Source organism: Nerophis ophidion, linkage group LG08 (assembly GCF_033978795.1).
Source record: "Nerophis ophidion isolate RoL-2023_Sa linkage group LG08, RoL_Noph_v1.0, whole genome shotgun sequence".
In the NCBI taxonomy this organism is placed as follows: Eukaryota; Metazoa; Chordata; class Actinopteri; order Syngnathiformes; family Syngnathidae; genus Nerophis; species Nerophis ophidion.
The window spans coordinates 65895750-65912405 of record NC_084618.1 but is presented as its reverse complement, the minus strand read 5'-3'; the positions used below and the strand labels follow the sequence as shown (position 1 = coordinate 65912405).

At 39.8% G+C, this 16656-nt stretch overlaps 1 protein-coding gene across 1 annotated transcript in view; it reads right to left on the bottom strand.

Annotated features, from left to right (window-relative positions):
• Positions 1–16656, bottom strand: part of taok2b (TAO kinase 2b) — a 48059-nt gene that overhangs the window by 18875 nt on the left and 12528 nt on the right. The window contains 13 exon segments of the mRNA XM_061909440.1: positions 3616–3855; positions 6212–6415; positions 6510–6638; positions 6704–6881; positions 6956–7173; positions 9690–9896; positions 10217–10384; positions 12821–12902; positions 13116–13209; positions 13316–13407; positions 13530–13643; positions 13754–13850; positions 13961–14006. Coding sequence (XP_061765424.1) covers positions 3616–3855; positions 6212–6415; positions 6510–6638; positions 6704–6881; positions 6956–7173; positions 9690–9896; positions 10217–10384; positions 12821–12902; positions 13116–13209; positions 13316–13407; positions 13530–13643; positions 13754–13850; positions 13961–14006 — 1869 coding nt within the window.

Here is a 16656-nt window from a genome sequence, read left to right as displayed (position 1 = left end):
GGGTGTACCCCGCCTTCCGCCCGATTGTAGCTGAGATAGGCGCCAGCACCCCCCGCAGCCACAAAAGGGAATAAGCGGTAGAAAATGGATGTATGGAAGTGCAGGTACTAGACTGGCCTGCCTGTAGAACTGACCTGTCTCCCACTGAAAATGTTGTGGCGCATTATGAAACATAAAATACCACAACGCAGACCCTGGACTGTAGAGCAACTTAAGCTGTACATCAAGCAAGATGGGAAATAATTCCACCTGAAAAGCTTAAAAAAATGGTCTCCTCAGTTCCTAAACATTTACTGAGTGTTGTTAAATGGAAAGGCCATGTAACACAGTGGTAAAAATGCCCCTGTGCCAACTTTTTTGCAATGTGTTGCTATTAAATTCTAAGTAAATGATTATTTGCAAAAAAATAAATAAAAAATAAGTTTCTCAGTTCAAACATTAAATATGTTGTCTGTGCAGTCTATTCAATTGAATATAAGTTGAAAAAGATTTGCAAATCATTGTATTCTATTTTGATTACAAATTACACAACATACCAACTTCACTGGTTTTGTATATATATAAAAATCAATTAAATGATCAAATCCAGTTTGAAGTATTTCTTTTATTTAAAAATATTTTTTTTCATTACGAATGTAGAAAAAAACTGAAAGCAAACTGAAATTATTTTGGGGTTGTATTGTTTGACAGCTCTATTGCCGAATTTAGGTTGTAAGAGTGTAAAACATTTTTCTCCTAAATTAATAAATTCTGAAAACATTTTAAGATCTGCTTTGAAGCAGCATTAAAGTCTAAGTATTATTGGCTGGTAGTTGCAGTTCAATATAAGAAGGGCACTGACACACAACAAAAACAAACAATGACACAGGAGTGATAATAATGAAAAAAAGGAAGAGGACAAAATGAAGAAATTCATAAAGAAAAAAAACAGACAATGGAAAGGCAAATCATAAACACGAGATAGGAACAATGATTTCAACACAATTTATTTTGGTGCATAAAAAATGTGACAAAGATTTTTTTTATGCTTTACAAATGTGAATAATACAGTAATTTAAAACAAAAGCTACCAAACAACGCAGTTCTTGTTTGAAAGAAATACTGCTTCACTTAGGTATAAAAGGTGACAACACAATACAAACATGTAAACAGAGGAACAGGGATCGTCAAACACAATGGCATAAAATAAAAAATAAGTTACAGTCAAATAAAATATGATGTGAAATACGTCTTTTAAAGATTGTTTGCGACACCAAAAAGCAAACAAAGTCTTTTCTCCTGAGGAAGTTTTGCTCTTTAACTTACATCTCAAACTACAGAAATGTCATCACTAATGTCCATTTGTATTCTTCTATGAACCACAATCATTTCCACTACTTCTAAAATAATTATACATGTCTATCTGCATGTTTAAACCTTCATTTCATTTGGGTCGTTTGGTCCAACCAAAGGGACGTTTGGAATTTTTTTTAATGGAAATGCAAAAATGACATTTAAGTTTAAGTCTTCATCTAATATCACAACTTTCACATTCAGTAGTTTTACCAGTCTTTGGATGTTATCTGTGTAAAATATATGGCTTTAGTTAAATAACATATTGAATTTATATATAAAGGCCTTTTAAATCTTCCTATATTTATTTCAATCTTAACATACAATAGACTATTAAAGACATTTGTGCAAATATATCTTCATAGGCACCCAATGGCTTCATATAACTAACATAAGAACATGTTTACATGGTAAATCCTAACAACATTATCGCATAAACCGCAATAAAAGATGAAAGTGGAAGCAAATATTGTAATATGTGATATTTGTGTGGACTACAGAGCTGTTTATTGCACCTTTGATGCTATAGTATTCACTATTTAGGGCGACATTGGGATGGATTGATTGTCCACAGCTTTAAAGATAACACTGTGATATTTGATCCATAAAGTAAGAAACACAAATTGCACACACATAAGAAATAAAAAAATAACAATTTAAAATTGTCTTACTAATCAAGAACAAAAAAATAACTTTTACAAAAAGCACAATAAGTAAATGTTTGGTACAGCAACTGGTGAGACCCCCACAGTGCAGCATGAGCACTTATCTCCATGGGCGAACCTTCCCTCTGACAAACCTTCCCGAGGACGTTCGCCTGAGGCCGCACTCCCACCTGGCCTCATCGCGCAGCGTCCTTTCCCGCTCCTCCCTTCGCCGCCTCTCCCTCTCCCGCCTCACTCGCTCCCTCATCCTCCTCTCCCTCACTTCACGAGGGAGCAGTCGAGGTAGCCTGCTGGGTCTCTCCTTCTTTAGAAGGCCCACGCGTCTCAGCCGGAGACGCGCGCCCACCGGCAGCTTTTTGACCAGCTGCCGAGCTAGATTTAGCACGAGCGAGTTCGCCAAGTCGGCAAGCACCCCGAGGGGCCGTCGGCTGAATCGCTTCACCCAGAGGGCGCCCTGTGCCAAGGTGGAGTGGCATGTGCCACGGGCTTGATGTTTGGAAGGTAGACTCTTCAGGGGGACAGGGATTTTGGACTGGCGCACACCCCAGTTGCGCCCTGCTTTTGGGAACATCTCATAGAGGCTACGCTCAGCCACGCCGCCGAGGAGCGACTGGCACATGGCGAAGAGTGGTCGGGGAAGGCGGAAAAGCACGCGCATGCACAGTCGGTTGACTTTGCGAGGTGCATGCTGGAAGAAGTCGCGGACCGGCCGGACAACCAGCACCACCAGCAGGTAGAGCGACAAGAAGAGGGAGGGGGAGCTGAGGAAGGAGGCGGAGACTAAAATCATGGGGATGTAGTAGATGCCCAGGCTGAGGGACAGCCCCAGACTAAAGAGGCCACTGGCCCAAAGGCTCAGCGACAGATAGGTGGAGAACAACAGCGAGCAGCAGGAGCGGAGGAGGAGGTAGGAGAAGAAGTGCGCTAGGAGGGCGAGCTCGGCCGACAGCAGGAGGGACGCCAGCGAGGGCAGCGGCGGCGAGCGCCGCAAGGAGAGGAGAAAGACGGTGAGGAGCATCAGCGTCAGGTTGGAGGGCTGGGCGGCGGCCGACAGCGAGAGGAGGAGGCAGACGGCGTGGGAGAAGAGCGACGGGAGGGAGGACTCTGGGGGTTTTGGTGGAGGGGGAGGGCCGGGGGGAATGGGCTCCAACTCTTCTATGGCATCAGGGAAGTAAAACTCAGACAACTCGTCCAACACATGCTGACGTCTTTTTTCTAGAGACAGTGCGGGCATGAGCTCAGATGGGCAACCATCCGCCACGCCTCTACCCTCCTCCTCCTCCTCTTCATCTAAGTGTGCAGTCTGACCTCCTTCTTCCTCATAATCCCACTGAACCCCTTCCACCTCCCTCATCTCCCACCCATCTTTCTCATCTGAGCCTCTTCTGCTGGTTGACAAGTCATCCACATGTTTGATGCCCTCATCTTCCTCTTCATCTCTAAATTCAACTTCTCCATCAAGCTTCCTGTCTTTGGTCTCATCCATCTTTTCTAACTCCTCAACTGAGGCTTCTAGTGGCCCCTCCCCGGCATCACGGCTACCGTTCTGCCCCTCTGTGGCATGGCCCGAGGCCTCCTCGGGGCACCCCTGGTTCTGGGCGGTGCCACCCTCACTCACTTTGAGGCTCTTGGGCTGCTGGCGGACTTCCACGGCGTGCTTCTGACGCAGCTCCTGCTCACGCCGCTTGTTGTACTCCATCTGGTTGGTGAGCTCTGTCTGGTGCTGCGTGCGGATCAGATCGGCCCGGGTGCGCTGCACCAGACCCAGCTGGCGGAACTCCAGCTCCTGGGTGGACTCGTGGTGGCGCAGCAGCATAGCACAGTCCAGGTCCTTCAGGGTCTGCTTCTTGTTCAGCTCCTAGTGTAGAACCACATGAGCAATAAATAAAGGGTGGCATAAACTGAACCTATTACAAGGTCAAAACACTTGCATGGAGGACAGCTTTGTAAAAAAAAAAATAAAAAAAAGACCATTTAAGAAAAACAGGCTTCACGACACCTAAAATAAAAACAAGTGTCAGTCAACTATAGACATGGAGCTGAAATATTTATTTCTTTCTTTGGCAAATAGGCTAAAGAAGACTACAATGCAATGTTAGCAATGTAGCTAACATAGCTGTGCTTGTTTTGCCAACATTTGTGTCCTCCTGTTCCTATTTTGTAATCTTACCATGTTGTATGTGCTATACAGTGCAACCGGAAAGTATTCACAGAGCTTAACTTTTCCCCCATTTTGTTATGTTACACCCTTATTCCAAAATGTAATACATCCATGGTTGTCCTCAAAATTCTACAGACAATACTCCATAATAACAATGTGCAAAGTTATTTTTATTTGTTTTGTAAATTTATCAAAAATAAACAGAAAAAAAAAATCAGATGTAGATAAGTATTGACAGCTTTTGCTCAATACTTTGTTGATGCAGCCTCAATTATTTTTGAATATGATGCCACTACCTTGGCACACCTATCTTTGAGCAGTTTCGCCCAGACGTCTTTGCAGCACATCCCAAGCTCCATCAGGTTGGATGGGAAGCGTTGGTTTTCATTCAGGATGTGTCTGTACAGTGCTGCATTCATCTTATACTAGTCAGGGAGGTGACCAAGTCATTCTGTCAGAGCTAAGGCATTATACTGTGGAGAGGAAGACCTTCCAGAACGACAACAATCTCTGCAGCAATTCACCAATCGGGCCTGTATGGTATAGTGGCCAGACGGACGACATTTCTTAGTAAAAAATGTTTGCCAAAATGCACCTGAAAGACTCTTGGATCATCAGAAACAGAATTCTCTGGTCTGATGAGACAAAGATTAAACTCTTTGGCATGAATGCCAGGTGTCATGTCTGGAGGAAACCAGGCATCGCTCATCACCAGGCCAATACCATGTCTACATTGAAGCATGGTGGTGGCAGCATCATGCTGTGAGGATGTTTTTCAGCGGCAGAAACTGGGAGACTATTCAGGATAGAGGGAATGATGAACGCAGTAATGTACAGAGACATCCTGGATGAAAACAAACGCTTTTCATCCAACCTGATGGAGCTTAAGAGGTGCTGCAAAGCGGAATGGGCAAGACTGTCCAAAGATAGGTGTGCCAAGCTTGTGGCATTGTATGCAAAAATACTTGAGGCTGTAATTGGTGCCAAATGTGCATAAACAAAGTATTGAGTAAATGCTGTGAATATATATGTACAGGTGATTTTTACCTTTTTTTAAAATTTTTAATAAATTTGCAAAATAAAAAAAAACAATTTCACATTGTCACTATGGGGTGTTTTCTGGATAATTTTGAGAACAAAAAAAGATTTAAATCCATTTTTGGAAAAAGGCTGTTACATAAGAAAATATGAAAAAAGCGATGCTATGTGATTACTTTCCGGAAGCACTGTCTGTACGGTGGTTGACAGAGAAAAATGCGCAGTTACGTCCAAAACACATGCAATTTCACAAAACTACGCACAAGCGCAGGGCAAACATACAGCAACGATTAAAATAAACCCCAAAACACACGCAATACAGGGAAAATACAACACATTAAATCGGCAATTTAATAATTATATAAATGTATTTTCTAATTTTGTACCTTTTCACTCCGCCAACTTTTTTGTAAGCATTCCCCCCTATGTATTTGTATATCCCTCTCAGACAAGGCACCACTGGTAGGGCTCACAGATTTATGAATACGTAGACGCTAGCTTCAGGCTTGTCAGCCACGTAAATACAGCCGCCATCTTGTGCAGGGGTTTCATCAGACCGATCTGCATCTAACTGGCACCGAACTTTGAATCATGGATTGACCTCTGTCTGAGTTACTAATGCAGTAAAGAGATTTAACTTCCTCCAGCTCAGGATGGCTGCAGCATTGACACATCATTCCAAACAACAGCAATGTCAGAGGCGGCATTTACATTCTTATTTATGTGGCTCACTTCCCAGTAGCATGTTAACCTCTGGATTCATCGTACATCCGTTGAGTTTTTCCCATATTTTGTGTTTTACGGGTTTGTGTGTGTTTTGGACGTTATTGCACATTTGTCCCACACTTACGTGTTGTGAAGTTGCATGTGTTGTGGCTGTTTGCATTTATTTTTTATATTTACCCTATTGGCTTTCGTATAAATGGCATCTATTGGACTCCAAATAATGATTGTCATTAAAGTTAGTTTTGTTTCGCAATTGGAGAGGAAAGAAAAAAAAGCCCCACGTTGTTACCTCACGGATCAGATCCTGCTCTAGATTGTGTCGTGCCAGCAGCATCTTCCTCTTGTACTGGCGACACTGCAGCTCATAATACTGCCTCTGCCTCCTCAGCAGGCCTGACTCCTCCTCTGCCTGGAGCTGCTGCAGACACTCTTTCTGGTGCACCAGCCACTCCTGCTTCTCCCGCTTGGGCGTTGACTGGTTCTCGTTCAACTCCTTGAGTTACAGCAATGTGCAAAAATGATTCCTTGTCTTTGATGACTGCAATGTTTGCTAATATGTGCATCAGTTGCTAAAACATGGGCGTCACCTCTTTAAGCTGCTCCTTGCGTTGTCGATATTGTCGTTTCTGTGATTCCAACAGACTTGTCAACTCCTTTTTCTGCTGGCCGAGTATGTGCTGCTGGAACTTTTTCTCCTCAGTCAGGACCGCCTTTGTCTGAGAGGAATTAAACAAAACCTCATTTAATTGAATCTTAGCTGTGGAAAGATTAACCAGCTCACCTCCTTGTCCATGATAGCGGAGTGCTTTTTGGATAACTTTTCACCCTCCATAGAGAAGCTGTTCCTCTGGTTCTCCAACTCCTTGTCAAGTCTCAGCTGGTGCTCGTCCATCTCTGCTTTCAGCTTGTTTTCAAGGCCCATCAACTGTTTCTGGTGCTGCCGGCGCATCCGCTTGTACCTAGGACCAAAATTAGGCGATGAAGATGAGACTACCTACCTTGTACTTACAGAACTTTATATGTTTTGCTTTACCCAGACATCTGCTCCCTCAAGGCCGACCCTTGCTCATGTTCTTGGATCTGGCGAGTGACAAGCGAAGCAGTCCTAATGGTAGCGAAATGGTCTCGGCCTCGACGACGTCTCCCACCACCACCTCCTCCTCCACCACCTCCACCACCACCAGCAGACGAGGCATCTCGTTGTGAATCAACCTCAGGCTGATAAGGATCATCATAGATGTTGTCGTGGCTCTACAGCGGATGAGAAAGATTGATGGCGTGATTTCAATAGGAAGCTATGGAAAGGTACGACCTTTTCACTGATAATGCAGTGTTGTAAAGTTGCCGTATTGACATTTTATTACCCTCCTCTTGCATTTTATTGTATGTTATTATTTAGTAACTGGATTTTATCTATGCACTTTATTCTGTTATGATATATATATATACATACACTGTATATATAAATATATATATACCTGAAAGGTGACAATCTACAATGTAAATATTCATGAAAATAAATAAATCGTATTGAAATTTATATATTAAGGTTGTGAACGATAAACCGATGCGACAGAGTATTCGATTCAACAAGTGAGCGATTAGGCTGCATCGGTAGCAGACTCCTCAATCAATGCTAATAATCCATGAATTCCTAGCTGAATCGATTATAGAGTCATGGATCGGTTATCGCGAGACTTTGCATGGGTTGGCTAGATTACAATATGCGTCAGCATCTCTAAAACAACGCGAGAGCTGAAGCTACTCGCCAAACGCGGTAGTTGCCTAGCTGGTATTAGCACGAGTGATAAACAAGGGACAACACGGAAAATGAAGGAGGAGAACGAAAGCGTCAGTCTGACCGAAGGTGATAATGGACCGAGAAAGATTTTCAACGCATCGGGGAGACAGAAATCCAAAGAGTGGAAAGTTTTTGGGTTTTATAAGAAGGAAGGGAAGCTCGACAGAAGTCATGCTATTTGTAAATTGTGTCGAACATCGTTGACGTACACTGGCAGCACTACAAATCTCGACCAGCATGCAAAGAGGAAACATGGCCAAGAGTACGGTGAGTTAAAACCCCGTGCCACTATATGCTCAAGCTGAAATATTGAATCTTTGTTACCTACCTCTAGTGTTCAAAACACTATATGCTCAGGTTGAAATATTGAATCTTTGTTATCTACCTCTAGTGTTCAAAACACTATATGCTCAGGTTGAAATATTGAATCTTTGTTACCTACCTCTAGTGTTCAAAACTATGCTCAGGCTGAAATATTTCACTTTGTTGTTACTATTCTGTGCTACTTTTACCTCTGGACTTCCCATCCTACAATTCAGCCAGACTTTTTTTGGTCCATGTCTAAAAATAAATACATTGACATGTGATTTTGTTGTTCTGTTTTTTTTGCCAGTGCCAAAAAGCCACAATGCTTGGGGATTTGGAGTCTTGAATATTAACAGTCAAATCGAATCGTATCGTTCGGAATCGAATGGGTCTGTAATAAAAGGATATCGTTTTTGAATCGAATCGTAACCTGTGTATCTAGATGCATATCGAATCGTTTATCAGAGAGAGATGTGCAACCCTAATATATATATATATATATATACACATACATACACACACATATATATATATATATACCTGAAAGGTGAAAATCTACAATGTAAATATTCATGAAAATAAAGAAAACGCATTGAAATGAGGTGTGTCCTAACTTTTGGCCTGTTGTGTGTGTGTATGTATATATATATACACACACATATATATACATATATTTACACACAAACACACACATATACATATATATATATACATATGTTTTCAGACATTTCATCTTTTTTGTTAAGAACATAAATCCAAATGTGTTCATTCATAGTTTTGATGCCTTCAGTGACAATCTACAATGTAAATAGTCATGAAAATAAAGAAAACCCATTGAATGAGAAGGTGTGTCCAAACTTTTGGCCTGTACTGCGTGTGTGTGTGTGTATATTATATAAATAAAAACATTAAAAAAAGAGAGATACAGATCTTACTCAAGTGTATGTTGTATGGAAAAAAATATCACACCTTTGTAAAGAAAAAAATAATACCACCAACAGCTAGATAATGAAAACAGAATAAAATATTGCTTACTTTTTTCCACACTTACAAATTATATTTAAATTAATTTAAATTAAATTGGTCAGAATAAAAAGACTGGCGCATATGGTGGTCTCGTACAGATGCACATGACCGTAACACGTACATAATAGAATAGAATAGAATAAGCAGCAGCGGGAAAGATTTTAAATTTTTCATGAACAGGTGGGTCAAGACCTACGGTTTTTCAAACACTACTTTTGTAAATATTGTGTTTTCATGGGTAAAATAAACAACGCTTTGTAAAGTTTAATTGTTACTGATCGTCTGTGCTCGTAGCAGGGAGAAGGTGGATATAATGCTTGCAGCCCGTTTGAAAAGCAAACAGTCACTTTAATAGTGTGCATAAAAGTGGATGAAGTATTGCAGAGACTTACATTTTCCTGCAGGTGGTGCAAGCCTTCTTTTTTAACTAGTCTGGACTCAAAAAGCTAAAGTCCACTAAGTGTCTTAGATTATACGAGATCCATTTCTGACCCGAGGACACACATCTGTCACATAATTTTACTAGCAGATGTCAGGGAGGGACTAGTCTTAATGACAGCTCAGGATTTTGGGCTCATGCCCACACGCAAAGTCCAAAGAACCAACAAACAAACAAAAACCGGCAAGGACTGACCAGCGGCTTGTGTAAGACGGAGCTGTTAGAAGTGACGGTGTGCTCGCCCTCCTGCATCATGGCCATCTCGCCGCTGTCGTCTGAACCATCCGCCAGGCTATTGACGGAGCTGCTTTGGGAGCTGGCGCTGATGGACATGGATGGCAGCGAGTGGGAGCTCTCCATGCTGTTGACCGTTCCCGTGCGCAGCATGTACTGCTCCACGTCCTGGGGATAACCCGGAAAAAAATCTAATCATTAACATTTACTAGTAGGGGCTGCTGATGGAGATTATACTTCATAAGGAGTATGAATGAAACATACTAAGAATATCTGAATCCCATCATTTCCGTTTGGGGAACTGAAAACTTGTTTGAACATTAACCTTTTGTTAGCAAGGGAAGTGGTCACAATATACATTGAGAACTCTCATACAAAGGCAGGATGGACGAAACAAAGCGGTATCGATTCATCAATGCTTTGGTTCCTCTTTTTGACTGACACAAAGTATTGAATTCAATACCTCTAACTATTGCGTTGGATCTTACCTCTTCCTCGTCGGCCCCCTCTGGTGCAGGGCCATTGTGGGCTTCGTGGAAGAGTATTTTCTTCATCTTCCGGTACTGCAGGTTGTCCAGCTCGCGAACAGCATCCTTGGTACGTGCAATTAGGTCCATCACAACGGTCATGGGACGCTCTCTGCATAGGAAATGGTGCTGCATGGAGAAAAAGAGGTGATAGTTAGTACAGCCGTTGTGTGCAGTATTGGACTTGGGAATGGGCGATAGGTCCAAAAATCTATATTGCGATAGATATATTGCAGCCTTCTGCAATAACGATATATGTCATTACATATTATGTGGTATGTAAATGACAATAGAACCATTTCACAACGGGTTACAAAGGCTACTAATTTAGTTAATTCATTTCTGGTTTTATTATTTTCAATAACATGTTTCTGTCTGCATTTCAAATGCTGATACGTAAAATTTCCAAGATCATTGAATGATTATATTTTTCATAACAATTATATTCAGAAAAAAACACAGGATGACAAAATATAAACAACATTTTAAATTATGTCCTAGTATTGACTTTGATTGGAATCGTTTGTTTTTTCCCCAACAGGCCTCCTATGTCTACGAACTGTGTCCGCTGTTTGTAAAAAAAAAAAAAAAAAAAATGTTTTTGATGGTAAAAATTATCTATCTAATCACTGTACTGTCTATGTGGTTTCTTTATTGTTAATATTTGTATCGATCTACCCACCTTTGGTTGCATTCAAGAGTTCTAGTTTGCAATTAGCAAATCCTCCTATGGTGTGTAGTATAACATGTTTGGCTATTCCTGGTCATCCAGTGATAACAATACTCATAAGAAATTTAGTTTATTTAGCGCGAGAATGGAGGCGAGGATTACTGATTTTGAAGTGGCCTTGCACTTTGGAGGGACGTTAGCCGCTAACAAGAATGCTACTCTGAGTAGAATACATGTTCGATTGCTTTCACTGTCACATTTGCAGGATACACATAAAATGTATCATCAATATGCATTGTCACAATATAACGACAGTACTAAAAGGTCTCGCGTCAGCCAAATTTGATCATTTACATCATATATCGCACGACCACAATTGGACCGAAATGATCGTTATACAAAAATTTGATTAATAATAATAATCAAAATGACACAATAAAATAATAAACCGCATAGGCATGCATTCCCCTACATGTATGTGTTCGTGGCGCAATGCCACGGTTAAATTGAAGACGCCACACCTTAAAAACTATGATTTCATGAAGTAATATATTGTATGAATAGATATATAGCCTATATTGTCTATGCACAACTGACTAGTGATGGGCAGGAAATGTGGCCACTGAAAAACTTTGATCATCCGTAAGCAAGACGCACGTGAGTGTCAGGAGCCTTGGCGCCAAGACGAGGCTCCACCCGCGCGGCCGCTTTGCTGCATCTTTGCCCTGCCGACTTGGGCGATGGGGCGGTGGTTCTCCAGTGGCAAAAAGTGCACAGCCTCGCTTTGCAGTCCAGCCAAACCCAACCAGCCCTTAGAGCCAGTCCTTGTATAGAAGTTATGGGTCTGACTTAACGACTTCTCTTACCCGCAATGTTCTAACATATGATGCCAGATATAAAACAGTGGCGCTTTTTTTCAGACTGCAAGGGAAGTTCAGCTTCCCCTAAAAAAAAAAAAAAAAGGTCAAATATGTTCTTTTGTGATTGCATTTCATTAACTAAAAGCGTTAGACGTTTAACTTTTGTCTTGAATCATCTGCTTTGGCGACAGTTGGTGTGACTTTTTTCATTGATTTGGGAGTGTCACAGTGCTGCTGCAAAACAGACAATCATTGGATAAATACTCGACTTTGTCCTGCCCACGGATGGTAAGCGAAGAATAAGAGTGATCGAAAGGGGGTCGCCAGGCTTCCGCATGATGATTGGATGACCTGTCTGGGCATAATCTCTTTTTGATTGACAGTACAATAAGCAAATCAGCAATCTTGAAATATAAAACAATGCCAAAGCATTTTTCAACTTTCATTCCGTTGTACGTGTTGATATGAAGATATTTATATTTTTTAACGAAAGTTTTTTCTGTAAAATTTAGCATGTTCATATCTTTTATCGGTTATTGGAGACTGTACTTATGTTTAAAGAGTAGCTAAAAAAAAATCTTACCTACATGAAAGACCAGCAGCTGCCACTGGTATACAGCCTGTTACATTGTACAATAGTAAGAATTAAAAAATAGAGCAAAACGATGTAACAATATATGTTAATACAAATCACTAATAACACTAACTTGTTTTAAATGTATATACATTTTTAGCATTAAAACATATACATACATATATATATATATATATATATATATATATATATATATATATATACATACATACATGCATCATCAACAATCAGCAAATTATATGATGCCGTCTCATTGACCACGTCCCTAGCCACACCCCCACCACCACCTTTACATTTCAAGTTTGGGGGAAATCCTGATAGGGCTTAAGTGTGGGGCTCCAAAATCACTCTGTAGACATGTGTCATGACAGAAAATCTTGAGAGGTCAACAGTAAAGGGTACAAAAGCCACAATGGGTGCATCAATTGGCGTGTGTGTACCTTGAGCAGCACGTCAGAGGTAAGTCTGTCCTGGACCAGCTTCTGCAAGCATGAGTCCACAAAATTGCGAAAATAATCCGACCTGAAAGAAAGGGTGTTATGAGAAGGAGCTCATCAAACATTAACACTGATAGCATACATAGTGAGATGCTTCTTAAAGGCCTTCTGGGAGCTCAAATGGCAAAAGCATCACTGCGAGAATTTCTTAACTCTTTGGGATTCTGGAATAAACAAGTCCACAATATACTCATATGATATAAACATATCCCGCAAAAAAACAGAATCAGAATCTCACCAGTGATTTGACTGCAACACGGGGCTCTCATTCTGGGCAATGTGATATAAGGCACTCATAGCATTCATGTTGAACAGGGGAGGCTTCCTTTCCGCTAGTCAGGGAGAACACCACACAACTCAATGAGAAAGTATCAGATAAAATGAAAAGTAGAGGGTTGTACAGTATGTTTTTTGGATCATAGTGTGTCTGCCTCTTACCCAGCTCTATGCAGGTAATGCCAAGTGACCACACATCCACCTTTCCATCGTACTGACCCTCGTCCATGGCCAGGATCACCTCAGGGGCCATCCTGAGTAAACAAACCATTTGACCTTTTCCTGTTTGCCTTTGATCTGAGGACACTCATTTACTGCGTACGATGCTTGCCATGTTAAACTAACGCAAGCATTGTGGTTGTAATGACGTCTTTACCAGTAAGGTGTTCCCACAAAGGAGTTGGCTGGAGCGACAATGGATGCAGAACCAAAGTCGCCTAGTTTGACCTGACCCGGCTCTGTGAGCAAGATGTTTCCTGCTTTCACATCCCTGAGTGGGAGAAATAATCAGAGGAGACAAAACCTCAGCTCAGCATAATATATTGAGGGTGACACAAATGAAAGTATTACATGAGCTTCTCACAGGTGGTGTGTGCATACCTGTGAATCATGTTGTGAGAGTGAAGATACACCAGTCCCTGAAGTGCCCCATGGGTAATAGCAGCTATTTCCACCTCTTGGAGGGGTTTCTTGTGGACTAAGTGGAGGGATATCAGATAATAATGTTTGAATAAAAACATGACATACTGTGCACCAAAGCATTTGAACAATTATTTTCACACACATGACACATTTTCCTCCTCTTACCTTCCAAAAGGTCAGAAGCGGAGCCCAAGCAGTACTCCATCACCAGCTGGCAGAGAGACAGTGTCACTGTGTGAGTGCACAATACTATTTCTGGCTGCTAAAGACCACTTGTAACAACTTTTCACACTTGACCCAAAGGAGAGATTTTACATTAACAGTACCAAAAAAAGCCTTTTTATGTCCAACTTAGAAAGTAATGCTTTGCTTTGCTCCTTTTGCTGATGTGGGAATACTTGCTCCCAAAAAAAAAACTACTCCAGCCAATCAAGTCCCATGAATGTCAAGTCCAAAATGTTATGACTTTTTAACAAATTCCTCAGGTCCTACAATAGTGTATTCAGTGTGTGTTGCCAAAAAATAGCCATTATGCTGGAGTTTAGACATCTATGTGGCTTTAATGCTAATTAATAGAGGTGGGAATCTTTGGGCACCCCACGATTTGATTACAATTACGATTCAGGACCTATGATTAGATAAAAAATCGATGATTGTTGAATATTTAATTTATGTATATTGATGCAGTTTTACACTTCTTTTCATTTTACTAAATAAGCATTTATCACTTACAACTTTAAAAAAACTATTAATTTGGAAAGGGAAACAGTTAAATTAATTCCTACATTTATTAAATTAATGAAAATGTGTGCAAAACTGGATCATAAGTGCCCTATAATAAAGAAGCTGCTCGGATCGCTTGGTAAGGTGGCTCGCGGTAGTCAGTCAAGTTTTAGAACTGTCTATATTACTTTATTTTCAACAAATAAATTGATTATCTATGTTTTGTAATTGATTTTATATTCATCCATTCCAAACTGCGATACATTAAAAAAAGATTATTTCCCCCACCTCTACTAATGAACTGTGTTTGTACACACTGGTCTCTGTGATAAGAGGCACTATTGTGCACTACATCCATATTTTATACACTCTGTAACTAAATTTGTCCAACACAAAAGAATACATATACCACAAGCAACAGGAGGGCATACATTTCAGCAATACCAGCATAGCTATGTGAGCTACAGTACTAATATTAGTCATATTTTCACAGTAGTCAGGTTGCTAGGTCATACTAGGTTAGCCTACTCGCTGAAGAAAAACTAAATGATCAAACATTCAGTCACCACATCAGTAGCTGACTGACTGCTTGCAGAACTCGAGCCTTTATTTTAAGATGTGCATTTAAGCCTGCTTTAAGAGAAGGCTGTGGCGTGTCATGTCTACAAAGTTTTTTTCCACCTTCATGATGTCAAGAAAACTTCTCAAATTCATAAGGGCTCAGGCAAATTACACACTAAACAAGCTTTTAAAGGGGAACTGCAGTTTTATTTGGGTAGCTTTGCTTATCATCCACAATCATTATAAAAGAAAAAAAGCACACATTTTAAAAAATATTTTTTTAGAATTCTAAAGACAAAAAACATAAATAAAAAATAATACTTTCAAAATGCAGCTAATGGGAGCCAACTATATTGCCTTCAAAGTATAGCTGGACCATTATGGCAAAAATAATAATCACAATTGATATTGTAATCACAATTAATTACACGATTATTTATTAATTTGACAACAAGAGTAAAAGTTTTGCCACCAAAACTCAACTTTAAATATAGTTAAGAAACAAATGGATATAAACTAGAACAAAAAAAAAACTAAAAAAGTAAAATATTAATAGTAATAACCAAAATTTTTAATAATAATACCTATATAATTTCAAATAAATAATACTACTCAGTTTTTAATTCTTTTTTCTACTTTTTACACTTATTTAGCCACCATGGAATGTGTGTTTTTTGTGTCAAAAACAATTTATTAATATGTTTAATTCCATTGCAAAAATCCTCACATGTATTTGTGCAACACATCTTTGGACAATTTTGATCAGTATTTTAAGTCAAAGTATAACAATTGTTTAATCTATGAATACCCTGCTCTAAGTACATTATGCTTGTGTGAAGTATTTTTGGAGACCTTTAAAAACTAAAAAACTTAAACTTCGACTGCAACCAGGAAATCCTCCGAAAAGCAATGAGCATTCAGCCTCCCCGAGCTATGCCCTTCCATTGTGTAAAACAAATCGCTTTTTCAAAGAATTCGTCCTCTCTGAACTCAGACTCTTAAACATTTACATTTTTCAGAATGTTGAATTGTTGTACTGTTTGTGTATTTATTGACTATTTATTTATTGTGGGCCATACATGTGTAGGCTTTGTGAACCACGACAATCTGCTGATCAAAATGAATTGCTCCTTGAGGGATTAATAAAGTTGCTTGAATTGAAATATACATATGCATTTCAATAAATTTGAATACTGTGCATCAAATTATTTTAGAATCAATTCAGACAAAGACTAATTAAATCCTCAGAATTTTTTTAAAGTTAATTTACGAATGTCCATTCAATACAGTGTAGTATGCAACGAAGCAGATCGTCCATTTTATTAAGCAAACGAGCTGGGTAGAGCTAGATGCATGGCAGAGTGCAATGTATTCACTTGTGCTGAGCAGAGTGTAAAATAAAATGTACAGTGCGCACACTTGTATTAAAAATAACTGCATTTATTTAACAGGAAATAATGGAAATGGAACATAAACATGTATTTGACGCTCAAATCTTAACATTAGTAATGTAATGAGAACTGCTATTATATACCGTAGTGTTACATTATTTACAAATACAAGTTGTATACATCAAC